The sequence below is a fragment of the Aegilops tauschii genome, chromosome 3, assembly GCF_002575655.3.
Source record: "Aegilops tauschii subsp. strangulata cultivar AL8/78 chromosome 3, Aet v6.0, whole genome shotgun sequence".
Classification (NCBI taxonomy): Eukaryota; Viridiplantae; Streptophyta; class Magnoliopsida; order Poales; family Poaceae; genus Aegilops; species Aegilops tauschii.
Genome location: NC_053037.3, coordinates 141,741,101 through 141,753,732, shown reverse-complemented (window position 1 = coordinate 141,753,732; position 12,632 = coordinate 141,741,101). Strand labels below are relative to the sequence as shown.

General features: G+C 43.0%; 1 protein-coding gene and 1 long non-coding RNA gene across 2 annotated transcripts; one reads left to right on the top strand and one right to left on the bottom strand.

Annotated features, from left to right (window-relative positions):
* Positions 1-3,757: 3,757 nt before the first annotated feature.
* Positions 3,758-9,393, bottom strand: LOC109749540 (uncharacterized). Its single transcript, XM_073511675.1, has 8 exons — positions 8,827-9,393; positions 8,318-8,380; positions 7,961-7,996; positions 7,510-7,606; positions 7,327-7,413; positions 6,757-6,847; positions 6,220-6,267; positions 3,758-5,695 (listed from the first exon to the last, which is right to left on the bottom strand). The coding sequence occupies exons 1-5, from the start codon at positions 9,391-9,393 to the stop codon at positions 7,409-7,411; spliced, it is 768 nt and encodes a 255-aa protein (XP_073367776.1). The 3' UTR covers positions 3,758-5,695; positions 6,220-6,267; positions 6,757-6,847; positions 7,327-7,408.
* LOC109749541 (uncharacterized) lies at positions 9,393-12,276 on the top strand. The gene is made up of 2 exons (XR_012204479.1): positions 9,393-11,089; positions 11,945-12,276. It is a non-coding gene; the product is annotated as an uncharacterized lncRNA (long non-coding RNA).
* The last annotated feature ends 356 nt before the right edge of the window (positions 12,277-12,632 follow it).

Below are 12,632 nucleotides of genomic sequence, written 5' to 3'. Positions count from 1 at the left end.
CCCGTGGATGAACAGTCGCAGGTGGAGGCAGGAGGACCTCGACGATGGATGAACAGTATCCCGTGGAGGCTGGAGGGGGTCGACGGTGGAGATGAACAGTATCCCGTGAAGTTCTGTTTTGCGGTACGCCACACCCCTCCCGATCAACAGGACGCCCGTTTCGACCGTAGCGCTCCAACACAAGTTCGTTTCCTCCGTTTTGCGGTACGCCACACCCCTCCCGATCAACAGGACCCCCGTTTCGACCGTAGGAGGTCCGTTTCCTCCGTTTTGTCATACGTCAGACTCCTCCCGATGAACAGGATCCCATTTCGACCGTGTCCGGTCGAACACAAGGCCGTTTCCTTCGTTCTGCGGTACGCCAGGTCTCGTTTCCATCGGTTGTTCCGTCCAAGCCCTCCCGATGAACACGATGATGCATTCCGTTCCGACCCAGCCGTTGGCTCCCCATGAACATGACGACGACGCAGTTTCTCCGTTTCGACCCAGCCATGTACACGAGCCCTGGCCGTACGTATGCGCGAGTAGGCGTTCGAGACCCTGCCTGTATGTACGTACGTGGCCGTATTTTCTTTCTTGCATACTTGTCGATGTACGTACGTGTACATGCTACGTGCGCGCCTCTACTACGACACGTGCGCGCCTCTACATCGACCAGTATGTACGTACACGTTCGCGACGAGAATGACAACGCTATGTACGCTTCGACCAGGTGGGTCTCGACTGTCACGCACTTCCTTGCCTGGGAAGATGTAGCTGCTGGGTCCCAGCAGTTAGGGGCGAATCATTTTTTTTTGCCCGGACGCACTTCCTTGCGTGCGAAGATGTAGCTGGTGGGTCCCAGCAGTCAGGGGAAACGTTTTTTCGTGAAATACGGTGGCCCGTCCGGTGGGTCCCCGCTGTCAGGTGGAGGAATAATTATTTTGCACGTAATAAGGAGGCACTTCCTTGATGCGGCCGTGGACCCAGCTGTCAGCCTCTCCACGTATAGTCCACGTCCGATGGAAGCCGTTCCTTAACCACGTTGACCACGCCGCGCCGAGAGCATCAGGGCGGTGGACGACGGCGAGGCCTAGGAAGGGGACGACGCGGAGCCGGGGAAGACGCGGCAATGGATGCCCACGCGTAGAGGAGTATGAGGGTTCACTGGTTTGCTGCGGTGTGAGGCTGCCGTCGCCGCAGAATAACAGGGGGTGTGGGTGAGTAGAGGGATGGCCTGGCCAGCGGTGGGAGTAGTAGGGGCGGTGAGGCCTCCGCCGCATCGCAGCCGACCACGGGAGGCAGGAGCACGAGGCACGACCGGCGCTGGTTTGGGCGGCTAGAACAAGAAGACCAGAGGTTGAAGAAGCACTACGGCCGTTGGATGGACATCGTACGGTCACTGGAGCTAGAATCGTGCATATTCACTAAGTTGACAAAGCCCTCCGTCCCCGTCAACTTAGTAGGCCCACAAGTCAGCCTGCCACTATACTGGGTCCCAGCTAGCAGGGGGAGTATTCATTTTTTTGTGCGTAATAAGGAGGCACTTCCTTGGGTACGAAGATATAGCTGGTGGGTCCAAGCTGTCAGCGGCGGTAACGTTTTTTCACGAAATACAGAGGCCCTTTCGGTGGGTCCCAGATGTCAGGTGAAGGAATCATTATTTTGTGCGTAATAAGGAGGCATTTCCTTGCGTGCGGCCGTGGACCCAGCTGTCAGCCTCTCCACATACAGTCCACTTCAGATGCATGTCGGTCGTTGACCACGTTGACCAGGCCGCGCCGAGAGCACCAGGGCGGTGGACGGCGGCGAGGCCTAGGAAGGGAACGACATGGAGGCAGGGAAGACTCGGCAGTTGTTTCCCACGCGGAGGGGAGTACGACTGTACGAGGGTTTACTGGTTCGTCTGCCGTCGCCGGAGAATAACAGCAGCTGTGGGTGAGTAGAGGGATGGCTAGGCCAGCGATGGGAGTACGGTGGGGCGGTGAGGCCTGCGCGGCAGCACAGCCGGCCGCGGGGAGGAGGGAGCAGGCAGTCCCGCCGGCACTTGTTTGAGCGGCTGGAGCAGGAAGAGCAAAGATTGAAGAAGCACGACGGCCGTTGGATGGACATCCAACAGTCGCTGCTTGTGCGTCAACCTTTTTTTTTAGGAAAGCCTCAAATCTGTGGAAAACATCATACAACCCATCTGCCATTATTTCTAATAATTTACAGCCTATTTGCTAATTCTTAAGGTTTTTTTGGAGCCCATATTCTTTTTGTTAGCATTATAGCCCATATTGTGGCCACGGTTAAAAAATTATACAAAATTTTGCATATTTCGGTGCGGTCCGAACTGTTTTTAATCTCGAAATTTTGAGTCACATTTAAACTGATTTTAAAAATAAATGTATATCAATATAAAATCCAACAAATTATCCACGCATAAAAATCAATGCAATTTAAAATCTCAAAATGAAAAAAAAATTGAAACTAATTGCCGGTTTGATGTGTTTTAAAAACTAGTTGACCCGTTGCGCCAAATGGCGCAGAGACCCGCTGAAGACATGTTGTCGATGAAAATAGTTTCATGCTGCAAGAACCGTTGCGCCAAATGGCGCAGAGACCCGCTAAAGCCATGTTGTCGATGAAAATAGTTTCATTTTGCAAGGACATGTTCGATATTGGTAGTAGAAAACCCATGTGTTAAATCATGTTATATTGAAAACATTTCATGTGCGCGATGAAAAGAAATTCATGGTTTAATTGGTTTAGTTTTGGCAAGTACATGTGGCAATAAATTTAATCTCCTTTAGTCAGGAAAAACGGTGGCTTGTTGTTTATAATGAGATGTATATATATACACATTTTAATTTGGTAGCATAGAGTCCCATTTAAAAGAAAATCTATGTTTTACTTTGTTTAGTTGTGGGCAAGCACATATGGTAACAAATCTAATCGCTTTTAGCGGAAAAAAGTGGCTTATTATCTACGATGAGATGTATATACACATTATAATTTGGTAGCACAAGGTCCCATTCAAAATCATGGCCCGTCGAAAATATTTCCATTTTTCAGCAACTCTGTGCTTTAGAAACTACACTCATCAATAGTTTAGATCTTAGTCACATTGGAAACCATATGGCATTAGTTATGCTGTTTACAAAGACATAAACGTTGCAGGCGGCAAGTAATAGAATCATCATCAGCTCTCACAATGTGGGTATGTCTCGGTTCTGCACCTACTCTAAACAAAAGGATCATAATAAATTGAGGCTAACCTATGTGCCTATGGTAAACAAAAGGAATGAATTGTAACCCTTTTTATATGAAAATTTAAGAAAGACTTCTCTTTCAAAATATATACATGAGCATGCAGTTATCTGAAAAGGTTAAGATGAAAAACAAGCATAGATATAGTTATACTAAAAAATAACCCCTTTGGTAGGCAATCCTTAGAGCATAGAATTCAATAGTAGACTCGGTTTTCTAATAAAAAAGTGCTTAGAAACCATTTAAGTTGTCTAGTATTTGTTTTGTGTCTGCAGAGTTTTACTTTAGTGTAGGTTGGTCATTGTTTGTTGGATTTCAAGTTAGCATTTCTTATAGGCACAAACACCTACTCCCTCTGTAACTAAATATAAGATGTTTTTGCAGTTCATCTTATATTTAGTTATAGTAACTGTAGAGAATTCTTGTGTCATGACTCACAAACTTTTTTCACAGTAGAATAAAAGGAAATGCACATTATTGCAAATAAGAAAATAGACCTGTTGTGCCAAATGGCTCAAGTTACTCATTTCAACAAGGAGTTATTTGCATATAAAGGCCTACTTTGTCCTCCCATAATTTATATAGTACAATCTCACAGCAGGAGTGTAAATACATACTATGGTTGAACTATAATTTCATAACATAAAAATCAGCAAGTGGGCTAGTAGTAGATTACATTGACTCTATACGGCAAGCAATTTTTGTGCACTACCACTATCCAAACGCCCAACTGGTCAGCGTTGGTGGTTCTTGTTGCACATGTAGTTCCCTTCTGCCATCTTCATGAGCATAGATCTTTTTCTTGTACTATGTTTTTGCAACAAATATACAAACCATGGAAGAAACATAACATCAGCTTGAAGACCATATGTAACATAACACCAGCTTCTTTGAACTCCTCCATGCATCCAGTCTCCCATGTGTAAAGCAGTCACTTGGAAACATTCTGGATGATTAAGCATGGAGCTTTAGAAACATAACCTGAAGAAGTATGTCAGCCATACATAGGTGAATTTACCAAATGTAGAGAATAAACATAATCATGCACATCTGTAACTTGTATATACACCGAAGAAAAGAACTCAATTATTTGACCGAAATTATCCATTCTAATAAACCACCGGTATAATGCACTTTCAGATGTGATATAACATAATGAAGCATGTCAGCCATACATTGGTAAAGTTAACAAATGAAGAAAATTATCTGAATCATACACATCTCTAACATATATACACACTGAGAAAAGACACGGTTCAGCTATGGGGCAGAAATTTATTTCTGATAACACCATTGGTCTAATGCACTTTCAGTTATGTGATATAATAATAATTTGAAATTTAGGATGAGCATATACCTTTTCCATGAGTGTTAAAAATACTGAATAAGCAGCTTGCAACCCTGTTTTCAGCTATGTAACTCTGAATTTCTAGCCATTAATTCAACCCTAGAGATGTAACATGGCCCCAATACAGAAATCACTAACATCTGTCATGATAGCTTTGTAAGTCTACACAATTGCTCAGCTGAAAATTCTACAGGGCATAATAGATGCACCTTTTTCATACAATGTACATAAATTCAGTACAACGAAACAGATTTACTCTTTGAATGTAGTAGCTCTAACCAAGACATCGTAACTCATAGCCTGAAAGAAAATAGAACCTGGATAAGATCAAATCAACTGATAAGAGACTCATCTCCTTGGTTTTATTTTTGGCTGTCACCTGACTTACCTTGAAAAATGGAGCTCACCCACTTGATAGAAATTGTTTACCATATTATCTCTTAGCTCTCTCAGCTAACTGAAGCCTGAAATAAAATAATACTGAAAAAAATACAAAACATAGGCATACCCAATCTCATCATCGGAAAGGAAATTCATCTCAATATTATTCTTTATCTCAGCAAAAATATGACTAAAATGGCAACTGCAAAGAGGAGAAACAATTATTAGGAGCTCTTAGCTTAAAACTTATATGTGAAGTATATTAATCAGTATAACACAAAATATCGATAAACGTACACTATATTAGAACCTTTAACTTGCATAGCCATGTAAAACGTAATATTACTACAGCTAGCTTAGTTAAAGTACTCAGTGGTGTCACACATGGCGAAGTGAAGATCATGTTTGGTAATTTCAGTATTCAGATACTAAAATGTTCAGATATGGTTCAAATTACGTGGACTATTTTTATTTTATTTTGCAGCTCAGATCGCAAATAAAAGAACTCAAGCTAGGTCATAACATGGCTCCATAGAGTAAATCATCACATACAGGAGAGTGATCTAACATGTTCAGATATGGTTCAAACTTACGTGGGCTAATTTTGGTGTGTATAGCTCAGATCACAAAATAAAAGAAGTCAAGCTGGGTTGCAAAATGGCTCGAAATGAGTAAATAATCACATACAGGAGAGTGATCTTGAATCTTGTGTTTCGTCTTCTGTACTTGACCCAGCTGAGGACGAAATATAACATGTCAGTACGATCACAAAGACATTTCAGTTAAGAACGCATCACTCAAACAAAACGTGTGCAGCAAGGCTATCAAATACCCGAAACATCAGAGTAGAGAAGGCAAGGAACCCTTGCATATTCACAAACAAAAATGGCTAGCAAGCTGTAACAGAGGGCCTGCTTCCCTTAGAACACCACAAAAAATATATCCATCCATTTTGGCTGCTTGGGTCAAATTAGGAACCAATGTATACCTTTTTTAAACTAAAAACTAACAAAATTCTTCGCACATGAACAACTAATTTTGAAAATACATGTTGTGCAAACATAATCAATTAAACAGGAAGGTATAGGTCCTTCACAGTAATGCTAACCTAAAGAACATGCTCTCCTGAGTGATATCTATTTAAAACAATAAAAAATATGGAAACAGAGCACATTGCATAAGCTTGCCGAGCTGCAGAGTTAGATGGAATTAGAGAGGGAGAGAGAGAGAGGAGTGAAAAGGGATTGGGTGAAACTCACCTTCACGTGTTGACATTAGCCAAGCTCGCCGTGGTCGACGCTCCACACCTATGAGCATTAACACCGAATTATTCACAATAATATCCTTCATTGATTGCCTTCTATTATTCAATGAGACATGGCGATAATACAAATTAGGAACTGAAAACATGTAGGCTATGGGCAACCGTTTTTCAAGCTGAAGGTACATAAAAAATATGGAGGGCACAACATGGACCAAGTGGCGTGATGTGTTTTGATCTTCGAACATAGTCACAGTGGGAAATAAGAAAAGAAATCATAACATAAAGCACAAGATACTTCAGAAATGTAAAAGAACCAAGTCCACTGTGTCAAGATTTATTTGCATATCGAGACCCTTATTTTATACACATGAGCCTAGATAACATTCAGTATAAGAGCAAGCTCACAGAAAAAACACTTGCAGGCAAAGAAACGAATATTGCAGGGAAACATTTAAAAGTCCATCGGCCAATTAGAGCTCCAGAGGAACAATCACCAAGGCCGACAACACAAAGAAATTGGAGTAGAACTCACCATGCTAAAGTTGATGCAGATTAGATGCTCTATGATGCATATAGCCAGCTGCGAAAGCCGACGGAAAGATCCCACCTTTTTCACATGTTTCCTGAAATAATTCATCACATAAGATGATTACTTTTATCAAGATTGATTCCCTGCTTCTGTGAACAAAAGAGAACTAACATCCAGGTTATAATGGGTATGGATATTATTATTTTGAACTTCTAGAAAGTACATTTTGCACCAATTTGAATAAAAAATACAGGGGCCACAAGTTTGTTCCTTGGGAGATTATCGAGATTCACCGTGTAGCTAAGATAATTACTTCATCACTGAATTATGGACAACAAACATGCCAGGACGTACAAAAACACATTTCTGACAACACATCTCTTCAAACATAGAACTTTATATAGCAATCCACACCATTACAGCAACAAAAGTATCGAGGAGTAGTCATGGTGTTAAATCAAGATTTATAATAGTAAAATACAATAACTTTCCTTTATCGGTAAGTTCAAAGAAACATGGTTATGTAGAAATATTGAGAACATCAGGATGAAAAGCAGAGGCAGAAACAAAAACCTTGGCCAGTGAAATAAGCGCCTTCTCCTTAAGTTCATCTACAGGAACCATATTCAGAGCTGCTTCCTGTCGCACCGGATCCTCATACTACATACAAAATGAGCGTCAGAGGACAAGGATCAGAAATAAGCACAATATTAGGGAATGATTTGCAATTGAAAATATCCAATTACATTCACATACCTTCAGAACCTGGCACATGTATAACTCTTTCTCTGAACACCTCTCCTCCATCACTTTGTATGTCGTACTGTTGCAGTAGAACCTGGCGCATTGTATGCTGTACAGTCGGAGGTTTGTAAGCAAATTAACACACAATTAAATGAGTGATAGGGCAGGACCAGATAGAACATTCAATCCTTAAAGTTATACTCAATAAACTGGAAGAGAAACACATCATGTTACATGTGTGTAGCCAAGTATAGTTGAAAGCAAACTTGATATAACTCTGTATAAAGTTGAAACATACAACTTCACATATTCAATAAACTGGAAGAGAAATGCATCATGTTGCAGGTGTAGCCAAGTACAGTTGAAAGCGAACTTGATATAATTCTGTAAAGTTGAAAGTATACAACTTCATGCAAGGTAAAGCAAGCCAAATCAGAGGGGAAATGAGGGCAACGACATGCACCTGGAGCAAGACAGCGCACAATCTCGTGTTGTTGCTCTTTGAAATAGAGAACAATTTATTATCAACTAAAACCAGTCCAGTAGATGAACAATAAGATAGAGCAGCTCAGATGCATCAATAATTTACCTACATTTATGAATCGATTTTTATGAAACAAACCATGGTTTATTTGCAGACCAATGCAACATAGAAAGAATGAAATAAAACTGAATCAAGCTTACATTCGGAAAAGTGGGCATTAACTTGAGGGTTCGAAAGGAAAGACAAAACAAACACACCACGCTTTCATTTGCTACAGACATTAAAGGGCAGCCCAAAATAATTTACTGGTCTCAATGTTTCAAATAAAAGACTCACCTGTATCATTGCTCCAGGTAGATCATTTGTCCAATGAAGCCCAAGATAACTCATTATTAAATCCTGAAAGCTTCAGAAACAAAGAGCCACATCAATAGAGGAGTAGACAATGCAAGATTGCAATTTATCTTGTCTCTTATACTTTTCTAAATTTGACAATTAGCCGCTCAATCGTACAATCTATTGACCCACTACAGCATAAGAAAGCATAAGACAAATTGACAGTTTATCTCTTGGTGTATATAAAGTGGTGGGGCCAAATACATTAGCTTTGAAGGGAGCTGGAGAAAGTATGTGGATCCAGTGCAGTTTACTCTTCTCCACTTGTTCCAGTCACATATTTTCCATCCCTCTCTCTCCAACACACATACTATACTCCTCTAAGCAGTCCTACTTAGCATTTTTACAAACAGCTAGTGCTCGCATCTGCAACCTCAAAGACAAAACGAGAGAGAGAGAAAGTGTGCGGGAGAAAGAGAGAGTGAGATGGTTGGGACTCACATGCGCACCTGGAGGTCGTGAAGACTCCTGAAGGATGGCGCTAGGGTCTGCCGCGGCCCGGACGCCAAGGACGGCGTCGAGCTGAGCCGACTACATGGCTGGCAGCCGCTCCTCTCTGGTTGAGGCCCTCCTCCCACAGCTTCTCGGGCGAGGTCTCTCCTCCTCACGCGGCTTCGCGACCTGGGCTCCTCCTCACGCGGCTTCCTCACGACCTGGGCCGATGAGCACCTCGAGCAGAAAGGGATGGAGGATGAATTGCGGAGACATAGTCGGAGGACGGAGGAGCCATAGCGGCGGCGGCTGACGAGGGAGGTCGGATGGAGCAAGGGCAGCGACCGCGGGATCGTAGGAAAAGGGGCTAGGGTTCGTGGCGGCTGAGAGAGAGAGAGATCAAGGAGGGAGGAAGGGTTGCGGCGTGCGGGCGATTGGATTGGGCCGAGGGGGGTTTCGAGGGCAGCGTTACCCACGCCCCCGCAAATGGCGCGACGCGCACGCGGCGTGCGGGGAGAGGGCGCACCCGCACCTCGAAACGGCTCACCCAGCCAACAGGCACAGAACACGAGCCCACCGGTCATTGGCCATGTAAACTTACCACGCGGTCAAAACCACCAGCAAGAGCAGCGAGCATCTAACGGCCCAAATGAAGTCAAAGATCAAATTGACCATGATCCAACGGCCAACGAAGCAGGAAATCAAGGGAGCTCCCTCAGAGCGAGTTGGCTAGCCTCTGTATCTATCTACTATTAAAGGAGAATCAAACGTCGTGATGGTTCGACCTCCCTCCGACCCCTCGATGGCATGTGTCCTTCCCCACCTCGACGTGTCCCGCGCGAAAAAAATTAGCCAAAAAAAAACCATCCCCGCAAAAAAACAGCCGCTACCCACGAAGTTCACGAACACACGTCCCACGTCTCCATCCTCGCAACCTCCTCGCCCCGATCCAGTATTCCCCGTCTCCCTCCTGGTCTCCCGAGAAAAATCGGTCGCCGCTCGTCTGCATCATGGCCGCGGATGAAGCTTCTTCATTCCCCTACAAGCTGCTAGCTCCACCTCTGCCAACACCACAGTCGCCGCTTCAATGGGCTTGTACTCTGAGTCAGATCACGAGTTTGATGAGGGCCTCAACCTGGTCCGCCGTTCATGTATCATCACGAGCGACGCGGTTGTGCATAGCTCTTCTCCTACCTTGATGCCGCTGGGATCCACAACCCGGCGGAAAGGAGTAGCAGCGCCATGCACAGGTTGGACCACTCCCGGATCCGGGGCCGCTTGCACAGCCAGGACGGGCTGACCACTGTGGGCATCTTCCTCCACCACTTGTGATGAGTGGCCGAGCCATGGAGCGGAGGCGACAGGGAGTATTGACTATCTGATCGAGGAGGCCAAGGTGCGCATCGTGGCCTGGGCCTCTGCATCTCCACCGTCTCCCTTCCCCGTTAGATTGCTTTGGTTGGAATTGGATCCTCATGTAGTTTCATGCTGATTTGAGCTAAGCACTAGGGGTTTTTCTGCGAGGATGTATTCGGGAGATATTTTTGGGTGGCTGCTACTGGATGCAGTTGTTGAGGTAATTCAGTGGATAATGCGTCAGAAACTCAGACAATTTTGCTCTAGATGTTTGGAAATATTTCGCAACTTACTTTGGGTTTTCGATGTTCTGGAGATGAATTTCCAATGCCTTGCACTTCTAAAAGTTGTGGTTTATCTATGCCAAGATGAACCTTATTTAGTTCTTCTGTATTTCGGTCTGGATTGAATTTAGTTTCACAGTTGGAATGCTTAGTACCCCACACTTGAAATTAGTCACTTATGGATTTAGATTGAAGCCTCTGCGTTATCATGTTTTCTGGGAGAACCTGAAATATGAAATTGAACTCTGTAACTGAATTTTGATGATGATACATGTTTCAATTTCTGAAGATTGGGAAAGCAATCCTCGTGACATTTCCATTCGAATGTTTTAAAATCCACTTTCAGGTCACTCAGTTTTTATTATATTGAATTTAATTTTATATTTCAATTACTTATGAACAGAGGTGGTGCAGATATTGAAGGAGTCTCAACATTGATGGTTACTTGCTGCCGAGATTTGTGAAATACTTAAGAACTACAAGAATTTTCATACAGATCCATTTTAGGCAAACGGATGGAGTGCTTTGTTTTTGTATCATACATTTTTAATGGCTTAGATCGAGTTCGTCCTCCGCCACACTGACCACGACCCAATGACATGGTAGTGGAGACGGCGACAGATGTCAAGGAGGAGCAGAGGTGTTTACATTTTTTTCCCGGCAGTAAATGTTTACACAATCTAGAAATATCCATGATGCTGGCTTCAGCCAGATTTGGGGACTATTAACCTCACTGATCGCAAAAAATTAGTCTGGATAATAAATTATGTATTTAGCTTCTCTATAAGCAGCGCCAGTGAGAATGTGCATGCATTAGACAATTCGATTTTAGTAAATGCATGCAAACTGAATTATGTATTAGTTTGAGCACGTCATTTGAAAGGCGGTTCTTCTCTATGCAAGTTAAACGGATTGCTGGGGAGAGATTTTGTTAGGGTAATATCGTCAGTGATTGCTAGCAATCAGTAGAGTCACTCATAGGCTTAGTGCGATCGAACATGCATTTTTTGTGCTACCAGTACCACGATTTCAACATTTTTTTCAGGAGGGGGAGATGAGATTCGTACATAGACAGCTTGTTTGTACTTGGCAATGGAGTGGAGATGTTTGGTTCAGCTTTTTATGCTTGAATTTGGTTACACTTGTTTTTAAGATCAATAGCCCCTAGATCATAGTACTAGACTACTAATGCTTGTGCAAGTTTTCCTTAATTAATTTTGAGACGTGCTCCTTCAGATTGAAGATGGTCATGACCAATTTCAGTAGTGCAAAACCATTCAACATTGTTGGTTGAATTGGCTTGGAAAATACTTGATCGAGCAGCTCCTTTGTTGTTTGATTACAAGGAAATAACAATTATTAATGATAATTGTTGTTTAGGTGTTTTGATGACATGCTAGAAAACAAGCTTCCTGAAGCAGACATGCAGTACCACTAATTCTCATGTCACTATGTGCTATCATTAATTCTCATGTCATGTGCTATCATATTGTAGAGTACAAGAAGCTATACAACCTACTGAAGGCGAGGGATTATGAGATAGAGCGAATTAAGACAAAATTTGGGTTGCCTTTCCTCATGACCGCAGTGCACCACTGTGTGCATGTCACTCGGCCTCGATTCAGTAGCAGGGGCAGAACAGCAGTGTGGCGGTGGCGATGGGGAATAACGTTTGACCTTAGTGACGGGTCACGGCAGCACACTGGTTCAAGATATGAGAATTAGTGTTACTTCCTTTCTATTCTTCTGCGGCTGGTGATGGATCTATCATTCTCCCTCTTAACTGTGAATAAATATGGCAAAGTGGTAATATAATATACTTTTTTATGATGTGGCTCTGCAGCTATGTTATCATTGTGCTTTCTGTATTTACTTATGCACTAAATGCCAACATCTTTAATTCAGTAATAAGCCACCTCTTAGAGTAGTGTAGTGATGGCCTACAGTTTGGTTCAACCTTACACACTTCACCGGGTATATGAATTTAAATAGACATACAAGGACCCATTATACTCTTTTTTTGCAGCCTCACAATCAATACATATACATGTTTTAGACTGTACAAAGTAGCGTTGTACTTCCTCCGTTCCTAAATATATGTCTTTTTAGAGATTCCACTATGGACTACATACGGAGCAAAATGAGTGAATCTACACTATAAAATATGTCTATATACATCCGTA

Coding starts and splice junctions, on each gene's coding strand:
- LOC109749540 (XM_073511675.1), bottom strand. CDS start 9,393: ATGACCGGTGGGCTCGTGTTCTGTGCCTGTTGGCTGGGTGAGCCGTTT. Junction 8,381..8,826: donor GGAGTCTTCACGACCTCCAG/GTGCGCATGTGA, acceptor TGAAGCTTTCAG/GATTTAATAATGAGTTATCT. Junction 7,997..8,317: donor TACCTGGAGCAATGATACAG/GTGAGTCTTTTA, acceptor TCTATTTCAAAG/AGCAACAACACGAGATTGTG.